Genomic DNA, 24,437 nt, shown 5'->3' on the forward strand with positions numbered 1-24,437 from the left:
TTTTTAATTTTATGTTTCTGCCCCACCAAAACGTAGGCCTCCTCCGCTGATGGCTTAATAGCCTAATGACTGATAATCAGCGTGCAGTGGTGGCAATTTGAATGCATTTAGTGTAGGCTAAATCCCTATGGCTAAATCTGGGTAATGTTGATAACCACCATGTCTCCTAATGACTTACAGCACGCGAGAATACACGAGATTTTAATTAAGTTAGCCGAATGTAATGGAAACACCGCAATTGCGAAAATTGTGATATTCGACATTAAGACAATATCGACAAAGTTTTTGCGCATATTTGTAATGGAAACGCAGCTATAGAGGAGCCCATTAAACAGTTTGAAAAATTGACAGTAGATTGCGTAAGTTTCAGGGTTCCCGGGAATGATCCGAAATATCCCTGACATTACGGAATTCCCCCATGTTTCCCGTAAATTAGATAAATAGTGAGTTTAGTTGGACATTACTCCTCCTCCCTCATGCGGAGCCTAGAAAGTGACCTATTATGCCTAAATGTTTAGGATTAGGACAAAATAAAATGTAGCCTAATGGATCAGTGTCATATTTTGTTGCCATTTTTGATGTAGATGTAGGCTAGGTGATTTGTCCACTCTAATGGGTGTTAAATAATAAGATAGGCCTATATGCCTAGTAGGTCTTATGAACTTATGCCACCTGGTAAAGTTGACTAAAAACAGTAATAAAAAAAACAAACAATGTTTTGGTGATTTATTGTAATCTCACAATGAAAACAATGAGGAAAAACCCAACATTGAAGGGAAGCAAATTTATTATGAGAGAAAATATCATAAAGAAGTAAATATTTTTTTTACCAAATCACATTGCCCACAATTATTGGCACCTGTACACAAATTGTAACAAAAGCATTTCCCTATCTATCTTCAACTTATCAAAGTTAATGACTATAACTACTAGGCCTACTTGGTTGAAAATGCAGATACAGTTCAATTGATAATTGCTGTTAAAGGTACTAATCAACTAACCTGATTCTCGCCAGATCCTTGTAGTTCCGCCAGAGGCATTTGGCTGATCTGGCGAGAGTCAGGTTACTAATCAATTGGAAATGTATACTAAAGACCCTTATCTTTGCCTGTCATTAGGCCTACTGTAGGATACAAGGGCCAATAGGTTTATAAGATAATTGTCCACTAGATGGCAAAGGGTAAACAAATCACAGCCTCAACTGTTGTAAGACTGGTAAGTCCTGAAAGCTTAATGCAGTTGGCTATAAAATAGGCCTAGTATTTGATTAGGGCAAAGCTCATGTGGTAAGCCAAAGGACTGCTTGTTGCATTCTGTGTGTAGAATCACAGGCATTTTATTCAGCCAACTCAAGACACTCAAGGCATTTTGCTAGATAAAATAACAGTTGATAGTAGGAAGCATACAATGGAATCTGGAAGTATATTGTAGAAACAAATCATCTATAATGATCACACAATAAACAGGTATTCCTTAGACAAGACAACTGATGTCTCCAGTGCAGTAGGCTATTCAGAGCTGTCTTGGCATTGTTCACAGCAGGAACCCAGCAAAAGTGGTGCGACCCTTATAATCATCATAGACCATGCGGCCTTCTTCCAGGTGAATGTAGACAGTGTCTTTTGCCTTCAGCTCTAGCACTGCTGAATTGGATGCGTACTCGTGATTGTCCTCACCCTGGTGTAATTCATGCACAGACACCACAAGCTTTCCGTTCTTGTACAGGGCTGTGCCAGCGAGAATTGAAGAAGACTGCATATGTGCGAATGCAGTGAAACTGAAATAGTAAACTCCACTCACTGGGGCAGTGAAGATTCCTGTGATAAATGAGACCAGTCCAACAATCAATGCTCTGATGCCAATGGAATCTTAAATAATGTAAACATTGAACATGCTGTTACTGTGAGATTTTTTATGTCATGCCCCCTGGTGGCTTAATTTACTCATTACCATGGCTCCTATGCTATTTTTAATACCATCCAAACATTGAACCAATATGACCTATATATACCTGTATTTGGGTTGTAGGCATCACCAATATTTGTGAGAATCCTTTTAAACAATACAGTCCTATCATCATTCCAGGGTCCAAAGATTGCCACTCCAGAGTCAGATAGAGAGACTGAGAATGCCACACGTGTGGCATTTGTGTGACCTGTTGAAGGAGGGAAATGTAGCACAACTCAAAGCATTTAAATCTAGTTTTACAATGGTGTTGAGTGGGACAGAAAGAACACTGCTGCGGTTGGGGAAATCAGTTGATGGAATAGCTCAGTATGAAGTGACACATTTTATGATGTTGGTTGATCCTTACCTTCACTATTGTTACGCTGTAGTTTTTTCACCTGGTCCTCAGTGTATTTTAATCTGGCCTCCATGCTTCTCACAACCTGTAGTTCATCCAGTAAATCTAAAGGTATTATTAAATTGTTAATATGGTCTGTCTCTGTTCAGAGCATCTGAAAGGTACACTCTCAATTCTCTTATTGTCATTACAGGTGTTATGTTATGTTCAGCTTTGGAGTGTGTTGCCAGCTTCAAGTTTCTGGGTATCCACATCTCTGAGGACCTCTCTTGGACCCACTCCTCAGTTCCTGGTGAACTTCTACGATGCACCATTGAGAGCATCCTCACCAACTGTGTAACAGTTTAGTATAGCAAGTGCTCTGCCTCCGACAGAGGGTGGTGAAACCTGCTCAACACATCACAGTTCCTCACTCTATAACTGCATACTTATACTATTTGTGTACGGTTCATACCGAATATCCATATTTATTCTGTTTTTCTTATAATATCTTACTGTTAATACACTGCATATGTCTATATTAGTTTTACTCTTATAGTGTTACTGCTACTATCTGTACATGTGCATTGCTCATACTGCATATCCACCATACATATTTTGCTCTTATAAGGTTACTGCTAATACACTACTCATAGTTAATTTATATTACTGTAAACCATTCCACTTTCCCAACTGTATACTATTGTCTACATTGCACTATATCTTAGGCTACTGTTTATGCTCCACCCCCCTATACTGTGTACAGTATATCACATTGCACTTTCCAGCTTTTTACACTTAGATGCAAACTGCATTTCATTGTCTCTGTTGTACTCTGCACAATGACCATAAAGTGAATCTAATCCAGTACCTTGGTTCATCTGTTTCAGTTCCACCACCATAGTCTCAGTGGCAAGCAGCCTGGTCTCCATGTCCTTCAGTTTCTCCAGACCTGTGAGGAGATCGGTAATGTTTATGTCGGGCTGCAGGACATTCTGAGCATGTGTTACGCTCAAATAGCCAAGAAACATCAGCAGCAGAACAACCCTCATCTTCATTGTGATATTCACTGACATGCTTGTAGAGGGTAAGGAGGATCTTTTAGAGGGGGCACAGGACAAGAGAGGACCTTGGACATTTCATTGATTTGTCCAAAGTAATGATTGATGAAAGATCACTAAAAATGTAATACATTAGCGATTACAAATGGCTCTATTTCAAATATAATAGTAGTGTAACTTGAAGTGTATTTTGAAGTAAAATTATAAAGAAGAAATGTAACCTTTTTGCTTTTGCGTTTGTTTCTGTAAGAGTTTATAACATTTTGATTAGATACTGGTTTTTCTGTGCTGTGTGCAAATTAAGTATGTGTGTGACGATATAACTGTCGTTAGTGCCTAACCTAATGTTCTAGTAACCCATTGTTAAATTCAGATTAGATTAGATTCAATTTTATTGTCATTGTGCAGGGTACAAGTACAGAGACATCGAAACGCAGTTTGCGTCCAACCAGAGGCGCAAAAAAGCAGAAAAGTGCAATGTGATATACATTGTATTGTCAGGTGGTACAGTATAAACAGTGACATATAGTGCCGTTAAACAGCAGTATAAGGTTTACTGTATGCAGTGTAGTAACAATAACATCATTTGGAGGGTTGTTGCTCACTTTTAACAAATGTATTAGCATTAAGTCAGAAAGGTCCAGTTCAGACATCGAGGAAGATTGTCCAAGTCAACATATCACCAGACACTTCCAAAATATTATTTTCCCCATTGTATTCTTAAACAAAAAACACAGTGATGAGAATGCTCATTCCTGTCAAGGATAACAGCTGTGCGCTCTCTTTGAGTTTTTGACTACACAGAAAAACAATATTAGATCCTCTGCCAAAAGATCTGTTACAGTGAACCCACCTTTGATTCTCTTCTCACTTTCTGATGGGATATTTATTTCTGAAAAAGTGATATCATTCCCAGATGCTAAAGCCAAACCAATCAAATATAATTGGCCAAAACAATGTGTCCCTTTACATGTATGTCTCTTTCCCATCACATCTCAAAAGTGATGCTAAATCTCAGGGTCAAATTGTTGTACAAAGATGTATCCTTGGTTATCTTTACCCTTGGCTTTTAGAATTCCAAAGATGTGATTCAAGAATGTCGAGGCACCCTGACACAAAGCTTTAGAACTGTCAACAAGAGCATTTATTTGTAGTGGGACAGCAACAGGGTCTAAAGTATGAAGCATGTGCTGTTGTTAAAAGTTGTCACTACCCTCATTTTGTGTGCTATATTTCCTCTAAGTTGTGGACACATTTCTTTAGTGCACATGCTGGTGTCCAGTAGTGTCTTCTGCTGGACACTGTGGGGAATACATCATCACCTATTACACTATCCATGCCTAAATAAAATATAATATTAAAATATTATGATGGAGAGATGTGTCTTATTTGGGAAAGGATTACATGATGATGAGTATGATTTTTCCAATTTCAAAAGGCTGTACTTTGAACTGTGTTTTTGTGAAGAGAATGTCATTTAGATTAGAATCTTTACTTGCATATTTGCAAATGCTCCCAGTTTCCACTTGCCATCACAACAAATAAAATCAAATAAGATGAGTTTACAATGAGGAGGCAGTATTTCAGTTGAGTGAGAAGACATTGACAGTAAATAGCCTACCATGAGTAGGCTACACATTATAGATAACAGCAGCGCTAATAATTAAAGAAGTCATTTGTTTGGTAAGAAGATTGAGGATGGTAAAGATTTGTTGTTTCTTTCTGTACCCTATTCTGTCTTCCTGAACGTAGTTTGAAAGTGAGAGGATTCAGACTACTAAAACAGGCCCCTCTTCTGTCTGACTAACCTCACGTTACCTCATACATTATAGGTTGGTTTGTGCATAAACTGTAGGGTAACACCACCAGTGCATTGCAAACGTTTTTTCCCAACTTGTGCGTCGCCACATTTGAGTCTTAGGCTACGTTTTGCATATGGATGCGCAATTGAGTGCGCATCTAGCCTACATGTAATACGCAGGGTGCAACAACCTAAGGGGTTAAATATGAATTTCTGACATTAGGCTACTACAAGCATATGGAAATGCTTCAAAATTCCCTTTCGGTCTAATCGGCTCCAAAATAGATTGGGGTTTCCTTATGGGCTGTGATAGCCTACATGTTTCCAATAAGTTTTGTGAGGATAGTAGTACTGGTAGCTTTAGCGATATTATTGACAGGCTACCACACCGCACAATGGCGCAGTAATTGGCCGCTTTCGATAGCGCACGCCACTAACGAAAAACGCAAAACCACCAAGACAAACCACCCAGGGGTGTAGGCCACTCTCTCTGAAACCATCATTCACTCATTTGTGCGTTACTTAGGCCTACGTTTGATTACATTTCAGATCATCATCATCATCATCTACAACCATTCTTTATTCAGGGGAACTTGAGATGGTGATGCCTGTAGGGTTTTGCAGCCTATAATAGCGTTTTATTTGTTCTATGTCCGTATATTGGGTGGTTTGGTGGCAGCTAGGGGGGCATTTTAGTCATATCTGAATATTGGGGAGTATGTGCTGACTACGGCCCTGCTTGATAAGTCAGTCCATTAGACTGCTGGGTGACTGGCTAGGCCACTTGGCCATAGAATGAGACACGCACCTTTACCAAAGCGACATGACGTCATAATTGAGCACTATGAAACGTCACAATGTAGGTATGGAGATGTCATATAATTCCAAAAAGTAGCACATAAAATAGTCATTAGCTGAAACTCAGCATTCACACACAGAAAGTCTACGATTGTTCGTGTTATCATTTAGAAAAGAAGCTGCTGAATTTTACTGGTAAGTCTCATCAACAACATGACATACTTCCATGACATACTTCCAATTTTTCTGCATAACAGGTTCATTCATGTTTGACATGTGACTTGATCAAATCATTATTATTTATTTGTAGGAGAGGAGACTATGGAAGATGAGAGTGTTCCTTCATCTGTACAATATTGCATGGTAGGTCCTCGCTTAGCTCTGTTCTTTTATGTTTTCCACTGGCTAGAATTGGTAACACCAAAAATGAGAACTATAACTGGAAAAAACAAAACTGGAAGAGAACAAATCAAAGTGGAGAAATGAGACAGTTCCAACATTTAGTCTTCAGTTTGTAAAGTTGTTGTGAAGATAAAGTAGGCCTAGGCCTAGAGGTGATATCACACTCCTGAGTTGCTATAATGAGATCGGCAAAGAGTTAACCTAACTAAATCTAACAGGATGGAAAAGTCAAATCACATTTTTCATAATATGTGATATGACAGGGCTTTATATCTTCAAATGCTATCCATCGCTATTCATATGAAAGCATTTTTAATTTTTCAGCCAGAGATCCTAATGCATCATTTCCGATCTGTAGACTTACTATGAAACATGTAACACTTATTACTTTATGGTTTGCTTTGGATCAGACGCTACTTGAGAAGGTGACCGTGCCGAGACACCACTCTCAGCAGAGTCACGTTGCGTGTGTCGACCAATCAGCCTTGGTGGCTCTCCTGCACCACATGCTGGAGAAGGAGAAGGAGAATGTGGAGGAGATCGAGAGGTTGAAGGTCCTGGTGGACGAGCTGATGAGGGCTCAGCTGCAGAGTAGCCCTGCACCAGTTCCTGAGGTAAAAACAAATACGTTTAGTGAATAAGTTACATTAAACAGGGGTATTGTGTGTGTCCCCAGATTTCTAATTTAACAGTTAGGCTACTGTATAATGCCCACGGGCATATATTCCATTGCCTCTCATTGAGTGATATCTAATGACTTTTGCAACCTTAAGCTATATCAATTCATGAAAATTATGTTAACATAATAGCATTAATGAATCCAATCAATTGGAGAAAAAAAATGTGGATGAGGCTGGTGTCTGCTGTGTCCCTTATGTTTCTCTCGTCTCTGTGTCCATCTGAACCTTCAGCAGGTAACTGCACACCTGCCACCACTGTCCTCCCCACCTGCCAAGGAGAGCAGAAAGGTTGGTCAACCGAGCCAAAACGCTCCCGCTGACATCTCAGCTCAAAGCAAGAGCGGAGTTACGGAGGGGCAAGTGCAATCTGAGGAAAACGTATCGGCAGCCCGACTCAGGCGGCGCATGAGGAAAGCTGCGGTGTCGCCCCTCGCCACCTCTGGGCCAAGGGCAGGGGAAGATGGAGCTGCATCCTCCAACGTCATCCCTCCCCAAGCCTCCTGCAAACAGGACCAGCGTGTTGTGGCACAGAAGAAGGCCTCCTCCTCATCCTCATGCTCCTCCAACAGCAGTTTGAATCTGGCCGGAGTTGCCCGTAGACAGCTTCCTGTGCTCATTGGTGGCACAGGCAGATCTGCGCCCCCGAACAGTCCGCAGGGTCAGAGCTCCGGAAGTGACAATGAAATCTCGGCTGGACTGAAAGCTCCAACGAATAAGGACACATCAGTTCAAAAACGGGATGAGCCTGAGGACTGCCTGTTCACTCCAGTGGATGAGGAAGATATGGGGAGAGAAATTATCATTCAGGAAAATATCCTGGAGCAGGCAGAGGCGCGGTGCAATGGAGAGGAAGAAAGGGCTGACGAGGTGAGGCAGCTAAAGAGGAAAGAGAAGGAGAAGCTCTTCAACAGAAAACAGAACAGAAAAGAGCAAAACCAGAACCTTCTGGAGGAGAGGAAGAACAATGAGGAGAAGGAGAAGAAGGAAAAGAAGGAGAAGAAGGAGAAGAAGGAAAAGGAGGTGAAGAAGGAGAAGAGGGAGAAGAAGGAAAAGGAGGTGAAGAAGGAGAAGAAGGAGAAGGAGGAGAAGGAGAAGAAGGAGAAGAGGGAGAAGGAGGAGAAGAGGGAAAAGAAGGAAAAGAGAAAGCGTCCTGAGAACACATTGAAAACAGAGGCCAAAACTGAACCTCGGGGACCAGTAACAGAAGAGGAGAGGATTGGATCCCAGAAAACCAGGAAGAGTAAGAAGGAGCCACGAAAGGCCAAGAGACAAGAACACTCTCAGCCTGAGCAGCACAGAGCATGCTCCAAGCGTAAACGTATGGAGAAGGAGGAGTACACAAACATGTCTAGGCAGTGGACAGCATATGCATCTGTGGAGCAGCGGGAGAGTTATATCAGGAGGAGAAATAGTGTTGTTATCAGCGGAGACTTCTTGATGGGGATATTTAAAGCTGTTGTGACATGTTTTTGCCTACCATGTTCCATGTGTATTCTCATGTCAGAATCTTGTTGTGGTTGCACTTGTGTGCAGAACGAGCGGGAATTTTATACACAAGGCCGACACGGTCATAGTGCATGGTGATAGACATCCAGAGATGGCCTTTGTTTTATTGTGGGTGATAGATAATTTCACTATGTCTAATATTAATTTTGTATGTTTGTATGCAAATAAAGACAAGGACCAGTGAATTCCCAATGACAACACAATTGTATTATCTTTGCAAAGAGAGAGAATGATACAACACAAAATGGTTCACACCAGACTCTGACAAATTTAGTCTGGGGTTTCCTTTTATACCAGGGTTTACGTATCTATACAAGAGTTTACGTATCTAGGGTCTAAGTTGCCCTTTGATATGTTCACATGGCTAAAACTTGGACAATAAGCTCTAGCCTTCGTCCCACCAAACATGTATCAGGGAGAACATTTCAAACAACTGATTCAACAACAAATACAGAACTTGTGGTCAAGATCTTGTAAATCCTAAGACCTAAGACCTAATTAAATCAGGTAAAAGAGACTGCACAGAAATGTTGAAACCTTATCTGGAAGAGTACAAAAACATCTGATTGGTACATAAAGATACAAAAGAACAGACTTCTCTATGAAAAAGATGAAGTCCCGGACCGGTTACAAAGTATGATTAAACAGAACATGGTTTACATATGCAGGCAGCTACACTTTTCTTTATTCAATATAAAGGACTGCACATTTTATTAATCACTTTGGTTAACACTTCCTTTATTCGATATAAAGGAATACACATTATTCAATGTAGGGGAATATACATTTCATTAATGAATGTATAAGAACACATATTCCTTTAATCAATGTAGAGGGATATATATTTGATTAATAATTGAACTTGATCACATTTGTAATATGTTTATATTACAGATATAAATGAGGATACATGTTTCAATAATTTCTCCAACAGCGTAACAAATTATTTTTAAAGTATATTTTAGTGGCTTTTTGCCTTTATTATTCTATAGGATATTGACAAGTGAAATGGAGCCAAGTGGGAGAGAGAGATGAGTTGAGATTGGGAGGTGACTGTGGGTCGGATTCAAACCCGCACTGTGGATATTTGGAACTGAGTGTGGTATAGTCGCTGCAGCCACTGGCTCCACAGCTTCCCCCGCCATAAGATATTCTAGGACAGGGGTCGGCAAGTAACTTTGGCCACAGACCATTTTTTTTTTGCCAATAGATGTCGTGCCAAATAAATTGCGGACCAGCTGAACCATGCATTGATCGGTCATTATCCACAGTCAAAATATCTGGATCACATTCTGAGAACTTCATCTGTTTAGTTGAAGGCTTCTGTAGCAGCCCTCTAGATCTTTCTGGATGACTTCTACTGTAGGTCTCCTTTTACCAGGAGGCACAGAGTGTGGTACGACCCACAATTTAACACGGGCGTATTGATGACAGTAAACATTTACATTTTCAGTTTATTTTGGATCAAATAAAAGGCAATCAGGCAAAACTTTACTTAAACTTTATGTAAACCATAGATATATTGCTTATCTCTTTGAGGTAATTATGTAATTCAGATAATTAAGAATAATATTAACAAACTCATGCAACATTTTCCATTCCATTTTCATTTTTCGAACTACAGTATATTAAGAATATTCAATTTGTTACAGCCGGTTTAGTGCACACAGAGGATATGTTCATAATCACTCTGTCCAGGAGAGAAAGTAAAGTTTTCCCAGACCGTCCACACACACCATCTCTCTCGGCTCTTGAGGGGCCACCTCCAGGGCATGGACAGGACCATCACACACAAACATGCCCACCTACACACACACACACACACACACACACACACACACACACACACACACACACACACACACACACACACAAGCAATATGGTATCAGAGAACATACAGAATATAAGCACAGTAATAAGTAAAAACAAAACAGTGACTGGTAATGGAGTGTTGGGAGGACAGAGAGAGTGAGCATGACCTGTTTTTTGGTCTGTCTGTCCCACAGTTTCACGGTGCGGTCATAGGAGGCAGAGATGAGTGTCTTGTCAGTCAGCCTCAGCACACTGATCCTGTCACTGTGAGACTGTCAAGCAATCAGTCATTAATAATCACCACCAACACCATCATCATCATCACCACCTTCCTCTTCTTCACATACAACTTCGTTATACATCCTGAGACAAAATACTGACCATGGTCAGTACTGATCATATTCTGACACTTTCATAGACTATCCATTCCACTGACATTGGTTATAACCCTCACAGTCCAACAATAGTGGGGGGTGGAGCCACTTACAGATCTACTGTCCCAGGAGTCCGTGTTAGGTGACTGCTTGAACCACAAGTTACCTCTGATATCTCCATAGACCACAAAATCTGAGGAGAGAAGGCCTTTTGTCAGTTTACTTATTCTTATTTTTGTTGGCCAGTATCTGTGTCTGTGTGAAGTGTTCACATAAATGTACGGTTTTGTGTGCACAGCACAACCAAAAATACACTTCATTGCCTTGACTCACATATGAACTTCAGTCACATCCCATCCTTCATCCATTGGTTTATTATGACATCGGTCCACCCTTTGTAGCTATAACAGCTTCAACTCTTCTGGGAAGACTTTCCACAAGGGTTAGGAGTGTGTTTCTGAGATTTTTTGACCATTCTTTCAGAAGCGCATTTGTGAGGTCACACACTGATGTTGGACGAGGAGACTGACTGTCAGTATCCGCTCTAATTCATCCCAGACGTGTTCTATTAGGTTGCGGTCAGGACTCTGTGCAGGCCAGTCAAGTTCATCCACACCAAACTCCATCATCCATGTCTTTATGGACCTTTGTGTACTGGTCATGTTGAAACAGGAAGGGGCTATCCCCGAGCTGGGCTTGGTCTTTTAGTTCCAGTGAAAGGAACTCTGAATTTTTTTAGCTTAACCAATTTTGACAATTCTATGCTCCCAACTTTGTGGGAAGTTTGGGGATGACCCCTTTCTGTTCCGACATGACTGTGTATCAGTGCACAAAGCAAGGTCCATAAAGACATGGATGACAGAGTTTGGTGTGGATGAACTTGACTGGCTTGCACAGAGTCCTGACCTCAACCCAATAGAAGACCTTTGGTATGAATTAGAGCAGATACTGAGAGCCAGTGTTCTCGTCCATCATCAGTGTGTGACCTCACAAATGCGCTTCAGAAAGAATGGTAAAACAATCCCACAAACACACTCCTAAACCTTGTGGAAAGTCTTCCCAGAAGAGTTGAAGCTGTTACTGCTGCAAAGGGTGGACCCGACGTCATAATAAACCCTATGTATTAAGGATGGGATGTGACTGAAGTTCATATGTCCAGATCATCTGGGGAAACACACCTCCTTGCATGGTGACCGCAGAGATCCAGGCCTGTTCCTGCACGCCATCAAATTTGAACTCTGTCTCGCAGAAATTTGAGCCCAAAGGGCTGCTGGGATTCAGGCACATCTGACACAGACAGACACAAACACACACTTAATATGATCCTAAAATTATTTTCAATGATATGCTAGGCATGTACTGTATGTATGTATGCATGTATGCATGCATATATGTATGTATGTTTGTGTATGTATGTACATGTATGTACTGTACAGTGCCTAAAGAAAGTCATCATGCCCCTTTGAAATAGTTACTATTTTTGTCTCACAGCCTGAAATCAAAACCCATTTTGATCTATTTATGGAAATCAACTCAAACTGTGTAAAAACTTTGAAATACCAGCCTTTGATTTCTGCCATTGAGAACCTAGGATACAAATGCCAGCTCATTGTGTTAGTGTTTGGTAGCCTAGGTCATGTACATAGGTTGGCGGTCGGTGGACTTGGCATGGGGGACTATGTACTGTAAGACTAAGGCTAAGCAGCTAGTAAAATACTGTTCCATATCAGCAGTTATAGGAAGCATGTTTATTTGGAAGAGACGATGTTTCCTATACCCTTGAACCAGTAAACTCATGATAGATTGCTGAACTGCTTTAATCTACTGGATTATTCAGGAGATTTGATTCCTAATGTAACTTGACTTGTAAAGTGGAATCAAATAAAGTATATAATATGTGTGTGTGTGTGTGTGTGTGTGTGTGTGTGTGTGTGTGTGTGTGTGTGTACAGACCCACAGCTCATTCTGCTGTCAATAGAGCAGGAGCTACTGTAGCAGCGTCCATAAAAAGCCTATTCTAATGCTAAGATTAACCAATCAATAGGAAAGGTACGGGTAGCACTCACAATAAACCCAATCTTGAAGTTCCCAAATAGCTGCTCTCCAGCCATCCAGCAGCTCTTGGTATCGTTTCCGAGCAGAGCAAATACACGGTGTCTACGCCAGCTGTTTAATCAAAGGTTAAGGTGAACAGCACAGTAATTTGAGGTTGAAGTTAAATCTGACCACAAAATATAATAAAGTATATATTTTACTTCAAAATACAATAAATCAGGAAATCACTTTAGAAAGGAGCATTGTGATTTTTTTTAGCAATTCCCAAAGCCATTGTCAAGTACTTCAACACATCCCATCCGAAGATGAATAAATGTAGTTTGGTTACCTGTTAATTTGATTATGCCAATCGTCGAGTGGGGTTTCGACTTTGTAGACTAGTCCACTGTGGCACACTCCAAGGAGCATGTTGCAATAATGAAGATGCCTTATAGGACTCTCCATTTTGTATGAGCACACCTTCTCCATACTACAAGAATGGATAGAAAAGATACAAAATTACAGATGGAAGAGGATGACGATAAATTAATCAGGACTGCAGTGGACAGAATGACAAACTATCGCAACAGGATGTGGCTGGCATCTCAGTTAAAGGCAGAGTCCTTGATTTCTAATCCAATCTGCTTTTGATCAAGTGGTTAAGACCAAGCCACACAACGATCTAGCCAATCAAAATGCTGCTTCAGGAGTACCCACGGGGGGAATACTACAGTATACTGTATAAGCTATTGAGCTAAAATATCAACAACCTTTCTCCAAAATTGGACAATTTAACATTCTACCAAATACCTTCAATACATAGTCGGCTAGATACATCACATTCACTTCCAGCTCATGTACAATACTGATCACACGAGTGTGGCCTGTGGATTATAAGGTACGCTAATGCTCTGGAGATGTCATGGTAAGTGGGTGAAGAAGAGATGTGTGTCCACAGCTCACCTCGCAGATTCCTGTTGGGGGTCCCAGTGGATTTTCCAGATGTACACGTAACTGTCCCAGGAGCCCACGGCAAGCTTGTCCTCTGGCATGCTGGAGAAAGCAGTCACCCCACGATCGCTCACCTGCAGACAGAAATGGCGTTTTACAACAGAAGTTTGGGAGGTGCATGACGAAATTTGCCACGCCTCCCTCTTCAATCAGTCAGGTTACTTATTTGCAGTCTACCTGCTGAAGTTTCAGTAATGGCGTTACTCCGCTCGCAACCCACCACCTCCCCTTACGCCTCCCGTCTTCCATAGGTAAAGAATAAAGGGGTGCAGACTCCTGCCTGCGCAGACGACTCCGGCAAGGTTCCGCTAAGCACTTCAGGACCCTGGCCAGACACTTCGCCAAACATGCTCTTCTATTATGCTTTTATGTCTTTGCGCAAATTTTGGAATGTGAACTAGTGAAACAGACACACGTGAACAAGATTTATAAATAGTTATTCCAAATGCATATGTTTGATATGCTTCCTGCCCCATTGCACCATACAACCAACACAAAGTCCTAGTCTGTGGAAACCCACTTAACAAACTGATTTCTGATTCTGATCTGGCGAAAAGGGAAAAATACAGTACATAAAGGCTAAGTGCTATGAACATCGTTCGAATAGAAATTAAGAGTTTGATGTTTTAAAGATGCTTCTGACTGCACTGTTCATCTAGACTAGAGAGAGGTCCAGTGAGAGAGACAGATCTCAGAGTGAACTGTCTCAAAGGAAGCTTGGTTCTCTAGACGACAACACCATATGAGCTACAAGCAGAATTGCAAGAATTACAAAACGGTTGAGTAGATAATTGTTCAGTAGCACTTCAGTACCACTCTTAGCTATTAGTTATATTTTCAATCTACACAATCAGTAATGGAGAAAACAATGTCTTGAAAAATAAACGTTTACCAAATGAAAAATCAAGTTACCTGATTGCTACATATGGCCTTCATGTGATGCCAAATCTCCACTCTGCCTGACTCGTAGCCTACTACCAGCAGCTGGCCCTGATGAAGGAAGCAAAGGACCGAAACACAGTTCTTCTGGCAGGCAGGGATCTCTGCAGGCAAAAACATCACAGTCCACACAGGGAAGCATGGTCACTACTTTGAAAATAGCACTATAGAAATCTCCTTATCTATCTATTTATTTCTTTTGGAGAAGACAAAAACTCAAATATACTATTCTGCTCAGAATTAAAATACTGATTGGGAAGATGTGGAAATAGATGTGGGGCCCTGCATTTTCTTTAACTGGCTGGAAAATGGTCAGCATTTTATTGGTGTTTGTCACTTGACAGATGTTGCTAGTTCTGGTACCCAGAGCTGTGGTCAGAGCCCACGTGCGGAGAGAGAGGTCCTTGGCCACGGTGAAGAGCGCCGATTCTCCAGTCTGATTGGTCACGGCCGCCTCCACCCCTCCAGTGTGGCCGAGCAGAGTGCTGTGGTGGTGCACCTACAGTGGGAGCACATATTCACACATTTACAATAAAGCTCAGAGTTCATACGAGAAGTGCACCAAACGCATTTGTTTTGCAGCTGCCACCACCATGAGAGTCTGTTTCAATTTTACTGTCACTGCAAATTACAGATACAAAACTACTGAAATGTAGCGTTAAATGTCACAAAAACACATGAATGTAGTGTTCAATGTGACATGATCTACACAACGATGTACTTCCTATATCCCAGAGGGCTTATGGGTACAAGCTGAGAAAGCCCCTCACCTGCAGCGGCTGCCACAGCTTCACCATGCCGTCATCTGACACAGTTGCAACCATCAGCTCCTCCTCTCTGCTCCTCTGGCTTACGTCTGGGGAATATGAAATGAATGACTGTTCTTTTTTCATCTCCAGTTGAGTCTGTGTAATGTGTGTGGGTTGAGTATATGATATATGATATAATTTCCATACCAGTGTTGGGGATGGTGGCACAGTGGTTTATGCAGGACTGGTGTGCCTGGATCTGGGTAATTTTCATTCCCGTCTCCCTCTTCCACAAAAACAGGAGGCCATCGGCAGAACCAGCTATGAAATAGTCAGCCTGAGGGCAGAAAGAACAAGGACTAAAACCCAGCCATCAGGTAGTCAGCCGTCAGAGAAAAGAAACAATGACTATGACTAAAACCCAGCCATCAAGTGCAACTTTGAATGTGCATGTGACTCACAGCCCAACAGAGCGAAGTGAGGGGGGTGGAGGCTGTGATCTCAGTGGTGCAGCTCCCCGTCTGGACGTCCCACAACCGCAAACGGCCGTCCCTGGAGCAGCTCATCTGAGGAGGGTGAAGGGTACAGGTGTAAGAACTTCACTCAGGGGTACAGGGATAAGGGCTCCACTCAGGGGTACAGGGGTAAGGGCTCCACTCAGGGGTACAGGGGTAAGGGCTCCACTCAGGGGTACAGGGGTAAGGGCTCCACTCAGGGGTACAGGGGTAAGGGCTCCACTCAGGGGTACAGGGGTAAGAACTTCACTCAGGTGTACAGGGGTAAGGGCTCCACTCAGGGGTACAGATGTAAGGGTCCACTCAGAGTTTCAGGGGTAAGAACTCCACTCAGGGGTACAGGGGTAAGGGCTCCACTCAGGGGTACAGGGGTAAGGGCTTCACTCAGGGGTACAGGGGTAAAGGGTCCACTCAGGGGTACAAATTTAATCAGAATAAAATACTCTGACTTGAACTTGTATGAATTGTGAATGATTTACTGTATACGCTGATGTGCACACATACACAAACCATGGATCCCAAACTAACAGTGAACTGATTGCCCTCACTGCAACTACTGATATTCACTGACATGGGAAAAAAAAACTCACCACACCGTCAGAAGTCCAGGCACAGCCTGTGATCCAGTCTCCATGACAGTGTGGGAGAGACTGGGAGAGACATGGAGGAGAGGAGCCAAGATTCCACACCATCAGAGCCTATGGAAAACCATCACAATCGACATCATCATCATCGTCATCATCATCATACTGGTATCATAAAAAAAGCATGCTAGAGGTGTCACCACTTAAAGAGGCACAAAGATTTGTAAAATGTGACATTTCAAAATATACAGTGTGCTTGTCCTTTCCCAAAAGAAAAAAATCCAAATTTCCAGACCTTTTCAAAAAAGTTGATTACTTGTTCTTTAAGAATGTTCTTCGTAGCTTTGTGTGTATTCTTTGTTGAGATATTGACCTTTGAGCTTCAATATTATTTGCATAATGTCAATGGCTCATGCTTCTACAATATGTCAGAATCTTTTAAGAGTCGTACACATGTACAGTATGTCTCCATGATAAGAGGAACAATCACACAACATCGCAGGCACAACCAGAGCAGACTATCAACTCAGCCCAGTAGCTCTCTGGTGCAGCACAGACAGCAGTACCTGGTCTTTGCCACCGGAGAGGAGCTCCTGGCCACTCAAGCTGAAGGACAGGCAGGTGATCCCGCCACTATGGCCCCTCAGAAGGCACACCTCACTGGGCTCAGCCCAGGGCTCAGCGCTCACGTCCTGCAGCGACCACAAGGCAATGGTGAAATCATCTAAGAAAGAGAGATATTTACAGTGGTGAGTAGTAGTAGTAGCAGTAGTAGTAGTGGCAGTAGAAAACAATGCAAGTTGTGTTGTTTTCAATGCAAGTTGTGTTATTTCAACACACATTGTGTAACAAATAACAATAGCAATGTGTTGGAAACAACACAAACTGTGTTGTCCCTATCTGGACACAGGTTGTGCTGTTTTCAACACATTTGTTTTAAGAGTGCATGTACAAAAGTCATTAGCCTAAATTGAGAATAAATGCTCTCAAGCAGATTGAATTATTAGAAAATGTCCATAAGAAGCATGTGCCCAGTCCCAGTGTGTGCAGAAAGCCTTCATACACATACGGATGACAACATGGTGAATGCACATCACACTCACATAACGCTAAAGCAGGGGATTGTGGGTAGACAGACCTGAGGCTGAGGCCAGATAGGTGGTGTTCTGTGCCAGGGCAGTGATGGGGCCCTTCTGTGCCCTGAAGGAGCCCTGGAGCACCAGGCCAGCTCCACCCTGCCCCCTCCTCCTCCACACCCGCAGGCGATGGTCTCCACCTCCTGCCACCAGCACCCCAGGCTCCTGGGCCTCCAGCCACAGCAGGCAGGAGACAGACACCAGGAGGCCCTCACTGGCCCACACAGTCTCTCCTGCAGCACAACAAGGGAGGTTTTAGTGATGTCCACATCTCACTGACAAAGCTGTTATTACTACAACCACACACACACACACACACACACACACACACACATACACACACAAACACAAACAATGTCCTCACAAAAATGTTGTAGAATTCTACCTGTTTTCAAATGGAACAGTTTTACACCATCACCATGGTACCCCACGGCAGCGTAACCACTGGCAACAGCAACACAGAGGGCAGCAGCAGCTGTTACTGTTGCTTTGTGTGTGGAGCATGTCTGGGTGTGCTTGGACAGCGACTGCAGACGACAACAAAAAATGAGCTATACTGAAACAAGATCATCACTGGAGAAATAGCACAACCATGGCCACTAACCCTTAAAACTCACCCTCTCTCCACCTAACACTCCCACTGAGCGACCAAGACCACCTGACCACAATTGGACCTAGGAAGTAAATGAAGAAGAACATGAAGAGGAGGATATAGAATAACGATGTTGAAAATGGGTATGGATATATGTTGGAGATTAACTGGAGGAGGAAGAAGAACAAAAAAACCTATGTGGTAATGTGCATGCATGTGTGTGTGTGTGTGTGTGTGTGTGTGTGTGTGTGTGTGTGTGTGTTTGTGTGTGCATTACAAACAAACACTCTTCTCACCGTGGTGTCCGATCCAGCGGTGAGCAGCAGCCTGCCCTCCTGCAGGAAGGAGAGAGCCTGGGTGGGGCCGCGGTGGGCCATGAAGCTGCCCACGCAAGTCGAGGCGGCCACGGACCACAGCCGGACCTCTCCGCACAGAGAGCCAGAACACAGCTGAGAGCCACACGGGGAGAAGGAGAGGCTCCGCACTGACCGCTCATGGCCCAACAGAGTCTGGAAGAGAGAGAGAGAGAGATAGAGAGATAGAGCATGTGAGAGATAGAGAGACAAAGGGGTAGAGAGAAAGAGAGAGAGAGAAGTGTGTAAAAGAGCAGGTGAGACGGATAGAGAGATAAAGGGGTAAATAGAGAGAGTGAAAGAGACAGAGATGGAACGAGAAAGGGACCAAGATGGAGTGACACGAGGAGAGACAGAGAAAGAAACACAGAAAAAGAGAAAGAATAAGTGAAAATGAGTAGAAAGAGAGAGAGAGAAAGAGAGAGAGAGAGAGAGAGAAGTGTGAGAATGAAGTTATTGCATCAGTTATTGCATCAGTCACCTTGGCATTGGTCTCCTTGAGCCAGTTCCACACGCGCACTGATCCGTCCCAGCAGCCAACAGCCACACGCTGCCCTTCTGGGTCAAAGGTCACACAGTTCAGAGGGCTCGGACTCCACAGTTTGGCCACCAACGAGCCTTGCGGAGAGGACCACACCTGTGTGGGAGAGAGCATAGTTTCAGGGTAGATTTTTTTTGTATCCAACTGATCGATCATTGAATGGGTCTCAGCACATTCCTCACCTTAATACCAAAATCTAAAGAGACTGTGGCCAGGTGCTTCCTGTCTCGACTGATGTCACTTCCTGTTATTCTGTTAGTATGGGCATCCATATGGGTGACCCTTGGAAAACAAAAAGAAAACGAGAAACTGTTTGTGTCAATACAATAACTAATGCAATTATTATGCAATTTCTCAGTATGACGACCTGGGAATTCTAAATCTATATAGTGTGTTTTATACATCCTCTTCCTGCTTTACATCTGAAGCCAACTCACAGTTTGTTTGCGTGCACAGTTGCTTATCAACTCTCACCTGCACCCGCTCTGCACGTCCCACACCTCGACCCGTCCGTCATAGGAGGTGGATCCAAGAAGCCCCTCCTTCAGGAAGACGCAGCCAGAGATGCCATCACTGTTGCTCACCAGAGACTTCACCTCCTGAGGGGGACACAGCATCACAGAGCTTTACGACACCACATCATGTCATACTGCTGCAACTAGTACATCACTACTTAGAAATCATGTGTAGCTTTTAGCTTCAACGATCTACGCCAGACATTTCCATACGTATAACGCTTTAATTAGGGCATGTAAAATATATTGCATATTATAGAAATATGTGATACAGTTGAATATTTATACACTTTTTAAAATTAAACTGCACCTGTCCAGTCTGTGCGCTAAAAAAGTGCAGAGTCCCCTGCGTTGTTCCTACGGCGATGACATCCCCTCCTGGACTCACAACCACACAGGTAGGCTCTGACTGGAATGTGGACACCAGAGTACTAGACAAGGATCACAATAGACAGGTCATTACCGTATATACAGGCTATAATGTGCCAAAATTATCAGTATGTAAGTTTAACACTTTTACAAACCTGTAACAACATGATATACTATATTAAGATGCATACTTCACAATATATAAAGCACATATTACCTACTGTATGACCATTTAACATAAAACAGGGCTTAAACAGTATAGCCTGTTTGAAGAACTTTACATACTGTAGCAATCAAAAGGGTCTTTAACTTGCGAGATTTGGTTTGGTTTGAAGATCGGTTGAGAGGTGATCCTCCAGACAGACGTGTGTAATTACCCCGCAGCTTCGGCAGTCTCCCTGTCCCCGGTGTGCTCTGCTCGGTTGAGCCACTCCACCACGCGCCCTCCGCGTCCTCCCACGATACCACTGGCCCAGAGACGGGCGGATGAGCCATCCGATTCGTTCAGAGCCTGCTGCAGGAAAAGAGCCGGCCAATGGGAGAGCAGAGATGCATGTCGCTTCAGGAATCTCTGACATTCCGTCATGTCGCTCGTAATGACTCCATCTTCGTGTGTGGTGTGATGAGGTGGGTTTGGGGGTGGGAGGGGTGAGAAAAAAAGTTTATTAAATATGTCCTGTATTTATTGATTTATCCAAAGCTATTTATTGGGCAGACTGAGCACACAATTGATCCATACACTATGCTGCCAAAAGTATTGGGTCACCTGCCTTGACTCGCATATGAACTTAAAGGGATATTCTGCCATTTTTGGAAATACGCTCATTTTCCACCTCCCCTCGAGCAAAACAATCGATATTTATCTTGTTCCCGTTCATCCAGCCATTCTGTGAGTCTGGCGATACAACTTTTAGCTTCAGCCTAGCATAGATCATTGAATCGGATTAGACCATTAGCTTCTCGCCTGCTAGCTTCATGTTTAAAAGTGACTAAGATTTCTGGTAATTTTCCGATTTAAAACGTGTCTCCTCTCAAGTTAGAAAGTGCAATAAGACCAACTGAAAATGAAACCTGGCGTTTTTCTAGGCTGATTTGACATGGAACTACACTCTCATCTGGCGTAATAATCAAGGCAACTTGCAAACGTACCATAGGCGCAGTGATATCGTACGCAGCATCTGAAAATAGTCCCCATAGACAACAAGCAGTAGTAGTGCCAGTAGTTTGCAAGTTGCCTTGATTATTACGCCAATAATTATTATCAAATCAGCCTAGAAAAACGGCAGGTTTCATTTTCAGTTGGTCTTATTGCACTTTCTAACTTGAGAGGAGACACGTTTTAAATGGGAAAATTACCAGAAATCTTAGTCACTTTTAAAGGGTCACTGCACCCTAAAATAGGTTTTTTGAGCTGTTGATTGATTGAAAATACTCATAAGTGGTGAACTGTACTATTACCAGGGTTAATATTGACAAAAATCGTGTTTCTCGACAAACGTAACATTTCGTCTGATTTTGTATTGGAGATATTGCTCTCTCGCGCATACTACCGTTTGAAAACATGCCATGGCATGTTGGTCCAAAATACTATTGGAATGATGACGTTGTCCTGCACTTCTAGTCCGACACTACGTCACCGGGTCGTTACAAATTAGGACTGAAACGCCCCAACACCTGCTGCCCTGATTAGCCTACCTGTGATAAGCCATGTCTGCAGCACTCATTCCCAGATTGACACGAAATCACCATGGTTGATTGGTTGCAGCAGTGCTGCACTCTCTCTCCAAATTTCAGAACGTCTCGCCCATTTTGAAAGCTGTTTTCAGAAATGTAAAGTGGGTGGAGTTATGGGGTGAAGTAACTCTTTAAACATGAAGCTAGCAAGCGAGAAGCTAATGGTCTAATCCGATTCAATGATCTATGCTAGGCTGAAGCTAAAAGTTGTATCGCTAGACTCACAGAATGGCTGGATGAACGGGAACAAGTTAAATATCGATTGTTTTGCTCGAGGAGAGGTGGAAAATGAGCGTATTTCCAAAAATGGCGGAATATCCCTTTAAGCGACATCCCATTCTTAATCCATAGGGTTTAATATACTTATTTAGAGTGTCCTTTTTGTCTTTTGGGCTACTGGTTCAGGACGGTGGCCAGAATAAAGGGGACTCACCGAATGAAGCATATGTCTCCAAGAGGCGGTGCAGGAGCCGCAACCTAACGTTGGCCCACAGGAAGTAGTAGCTGGACAGCAGGTGAGACAAGACTGACCACTGGCCACAGCTCCTCTGGACACAGACACGACAGACACAGGCACGGCGTAAAGAGAGTGGAGCCTCACAGGGGTCCAAAGAGACCGAAGGTTAAAGGTCAAACAGGGCACTGACCAGGTGATGGGGCAGGTGGGTGAGGGCATCAGAGTCACAGTGCAGGAAGGTGTCCTTCCCCTGAGGGTCTGCCTGCACCCACAGGTGAGCTGAGCGAGGTGATGTACGCACACGCACACACACACACACACACACACACACACACACACACACACACACACACACACACACACACACACACTAATTAGAGTATGCTAATATGGATCCCATGTTGTCCCTTTAGATACAATACATTTTAGATTTCACCAATTCAGGGTTTTGCAACCTCTACTAACTTACATACTGTAGCAATCATTGACTTACTATTAAAATCAAACGGTGCGTAAATGGATGACTGCAGTGCAAGGGCCTCTCTGGGTACCTGAGAGCAGGAGACGAGCTCTAGTTCGGTCCTCCTCTTTTGACAGGAAGAGCTCCTCAAAGGCGCACATCACGTCAGGATTGTACACTGTCAGGAAGCCGTCTGGGTTGTGAGCGTTGGACGGATCAAGAAGACTGTGGAAAGAGAAGACTTTTAACCCTATCAACTGTTTTCTTGTGTCATTCCAACATCATTAGTGTAAAAACAAATTCAAGTCAAGAAAGTTGACTGACTCAGCTGGAAGAAGAATAAATGGACTGCACACTGTGAGTGAATAAATTGTCCCTCTGTTTTCCACCTATTTTGTTTACTTCCCCTTCACCTCTATTGCCCTAGGTCTGACTCTGTATCAAACCTCATATTCAATACCTCTGCAAACACCGGGCCATTTGAGTGAAGGTTGCCATGGGAATGCGGTCCTGTGGGTGTCTGGCCAGTTTAAGTGCTTCCTGCCAGGTCACCTGGCCCCCCTTGCGAGAGAGGTCATTGCACATGCTCAGTACAGCATAAAGGTCCCTCTCCCTCAGACCTGTACAAGAGCCAGATGGTGAGGTCATATGGATGCAAAACAATATTATCATGAAATCATAATGTCTTCAAAGTATGGAACAATAACAGGAAGATAAGTGGACAATTGGGCATTAACTATTTAAAAGAGACAATAATGAAAAAAAATAGGATATAATTTGGCTCAGGACACAATTCAAGTATTTGTCTTAGACAGTGAGAAGCTTGTGGGGGAAAAGACTATGAGCCTAGAGCCCAGCGCACACGAAGCCGACAAGTATGAGTAAACAAGTATACAGTGAGATGTTTGTGAGGGATGGCCCACCGTGGGTGCTGACGGCCAGAACCTCCAGTGCCCAGCGCAGGGCCCAGTCTGAGTACTGGGAGAGCAGCCGGAGCAGACTGTGCTCAATCAGCTGAGGCAGAGTCGCAGGAAGGCTCTGCAGGCTGTCCTTCATCTGACCGAAAACAATAAACAACAAGAACTGACTGTAAGGCATAGCATCACAGCCAAGAGGACAAGCATGTCTCGAAGCTGAAGCCCTAAATATGAAATACTTAAAAAGGAGACCATTTAAAAAAGAAAAATACATCTGCTTTAATTTCCTGCATCAGCTTCACTTGTGCATGTGCATGCCATTAGTCAAGACAGTTTTGCCCACGCCATTGTTGATGTCCTTTTATAAGTACAGGGAGGCATCTGACCTTCTCAAAGGACGCATAGCTCCTGAGCTCCTCACAGGCGTGGTGCAGGTAGAGTGGGCTGACCGCCCCCTTCTTCATTAGCAGGGTCTGGAGCTGGAGACAGGACACAACAAGCTCACACATCCAAGAAGACGTACAGTGGGTATAGTAAGTATTCACACCCATGCTAAAGTTGACTAAAAAGAGGAATATAAAATCATCTTTTGAGAATTGATTGTAATGCCTCAATTAAAAAAAATAGTAAAAATCAAACCGCTTAGGACACTAATTTTCTTTGTGATTGAAGAATGTAAAAATACAGGTTGCATAAGTATTTGACCCCTATGTTAAATTCCCATAGGAGCAGGAGGGTCATTCCGTGTCAAATCAGACAAAATCCAGGAAAATGGTTGCAGCACCGACTCGGATTTTCATCAAAGTTTGTCT

The 24,437-nt window shown here is 43.0% G+C and overlaps 2 protein-coding genes across 2 annotated transcripts in view; both read right to left on the reverse strand.

Annotated features, from left to right (window-relative positions):
* Window positions 1-769: 769 nt before the first annotated feature.
* On the reverse strand, window positions 770-3,394 carry LOC134075109 (complement C1q-like protein 2). The gene is made up of 4 exons (XM_062530587.1): window positions 3,156-3,394; window positions 2,315-2,410; window positions 2,012-2,155; window positions 770-1,817 (listed from the first exon to the last, which is right to left on the reverse strand). The coding sequence occupies exons 1-4, from the start codon at window positions 3,358-3,360 to the stop codon at window positions 1,534-1,536; spliced, it is 729 nt and encodes a 242-aa protein (XP_062386571.1). The 5' UTR covers window positions 3,361-3,394; the 3' UTR covers window positions 770-1,533.
* A 6,578-nt stretch (window positions 3,395-9,972) lies between these two features.
* The window catches only part of LOC134075110 (telomerase protein component 1-like), a 32,701-nt gene continuing 18,236 nt past the window's right edge, over window positions 9,973-24,437 (reverse strand). The window contains exons 27-55 of the mRNA XM_062530588.1: window positions 24,012-24,104; window positions 23,632-23,764; window positions 23,169-23,328; window positions 22,800-22,933; window positions 22,439-22,527; window positions 22,225-22,339; window positions 20,435-20,663; window positions 19,999-20,119; window positions 19,648-19,772; window positions 19,356-19,455; window positions 19,114-19,269; window positions 18,576-18,788; window positions 18,305-18,361; window positions 18,073-18,214; window positions 17,690-17,920; window positions 17,118-17,275; window positions 16,558-16,665; window positions 15,914-16,018; window positions 15,660-15,789; window positions 15,474-15,559; window positions 15,067-15,202; window positions 14,677-14,807; window positions 13,717-13,838; window positions 13,103-13,243; window positions 12,786-12,885; window positions 11,898-12,006; window positions 10,833-10,912; window positions 10,513-10,617; window positions 9,973-10,337 (exon numbers count right to left, since the gene is read on the reverse strand). Coding sequence (XP_062386572.1) covers window positions 10,218-10,337; window positions 10,513-10,617; window positions 10,833-10,912; window positions 11,898-12,006; window positions 12,786-12,885; window positions 13,103-13,243; window positions 13,717-13,838; window positions 14,677-14,807; window positions 15,067-15,202; window positions 15,474-15,559; window positions 15,660-15,789; window positions 15,914-16,018; window positions 16,558-16,665; window positions 17,118-17,275; window positions 17,690-17,920; window positions 18,073-18,214; window positions 18,305-18,361; window positions 18,576-18,788; window positions 19,114-19,269; window positions 19,356-19,455; window positions 19,648-19,772; window positions 19,999-20,119; window positions 20,435-20,663; window positions 22,225-22,339; window positions 22,439-22,527; window positions 22,800-22,933; window positions 23,169-23,328; window positions 23,632-23,764; window positions 24,012-24,104 — 3,729 coding nt within the window. The 3' untranslated portion in view covers window positions 9,973-10,217. The remainder of the gene's footprint in view (window positions 10,338-10,512; window positions 10,618-10,832; window positions 10,913-11,897; window positions 12,007-12,785; window positions 12,886-13,102; window positions 13,244-13,716; window positions 13,839-14,676; window positions 14,808-15,066; window positions 15,203-15,473; window positions 15,560-15,659; window positions 15,790-15,913; window positions 16,019-16,557; window positions 16,666-17,117; window positions 17,276-17,689; window positions 17,921-18,072; window positions 18,215-18,304; window positions 18,362-18,575; window positions 18,789-19,113; window positions 19,270-19,355; window positions 19,456-19,647; window positions 19,773-19,998; window positions 20,120-20,434; window positions 20,664-22,224; window positions 22,340-22,438; window positions 22,528-22,799; window positions 22,934-23,168; window positions 23,329-23,631; window positions 23,765-24,011; window positions 24,105-24,437) is intronic.

This window comes from Sardina pilchardus, chromosome 2 (assembly GCF_963854185.1).
Source record: "Sardina pilchardus chromosome 2, fSarPil1.1, whole genome shotgun sequence".
NCBI classification, from domain to species: Eukaryota; Metazoa; Chordata; class Actinopteri; order Clupeiformes; family Clupeidae; genus Sardina; species Sardina pilchardus.

What these genes read in the sequence shown, in the direction of transcription:
- LOC134075109 (XM_062530587.1), bottom strand. Translation starts at nt 3,360, where the DNA reads ATGTCAGTGAATATCACAATGAAGATGAGGGTTGTTCTGCTGCTGATG. An exon ending in ACTGAAACAGATGAACCAAG is followed by an intron (nt 2,411 to 3,155) that starts GTACTGGATTAG and finishes TAATACCTTTAG; the next exon opens with ATTTACTGGATGAACTACAG. An exon ending in TGCCTACAACCCAAATACAG is followed by an intron (nt 1,818 to 2,011) that starts GTATATATAGGT and finishes CATTTATCACAG; the next exon opens with GAATCTTCACTGCCCCAGTG.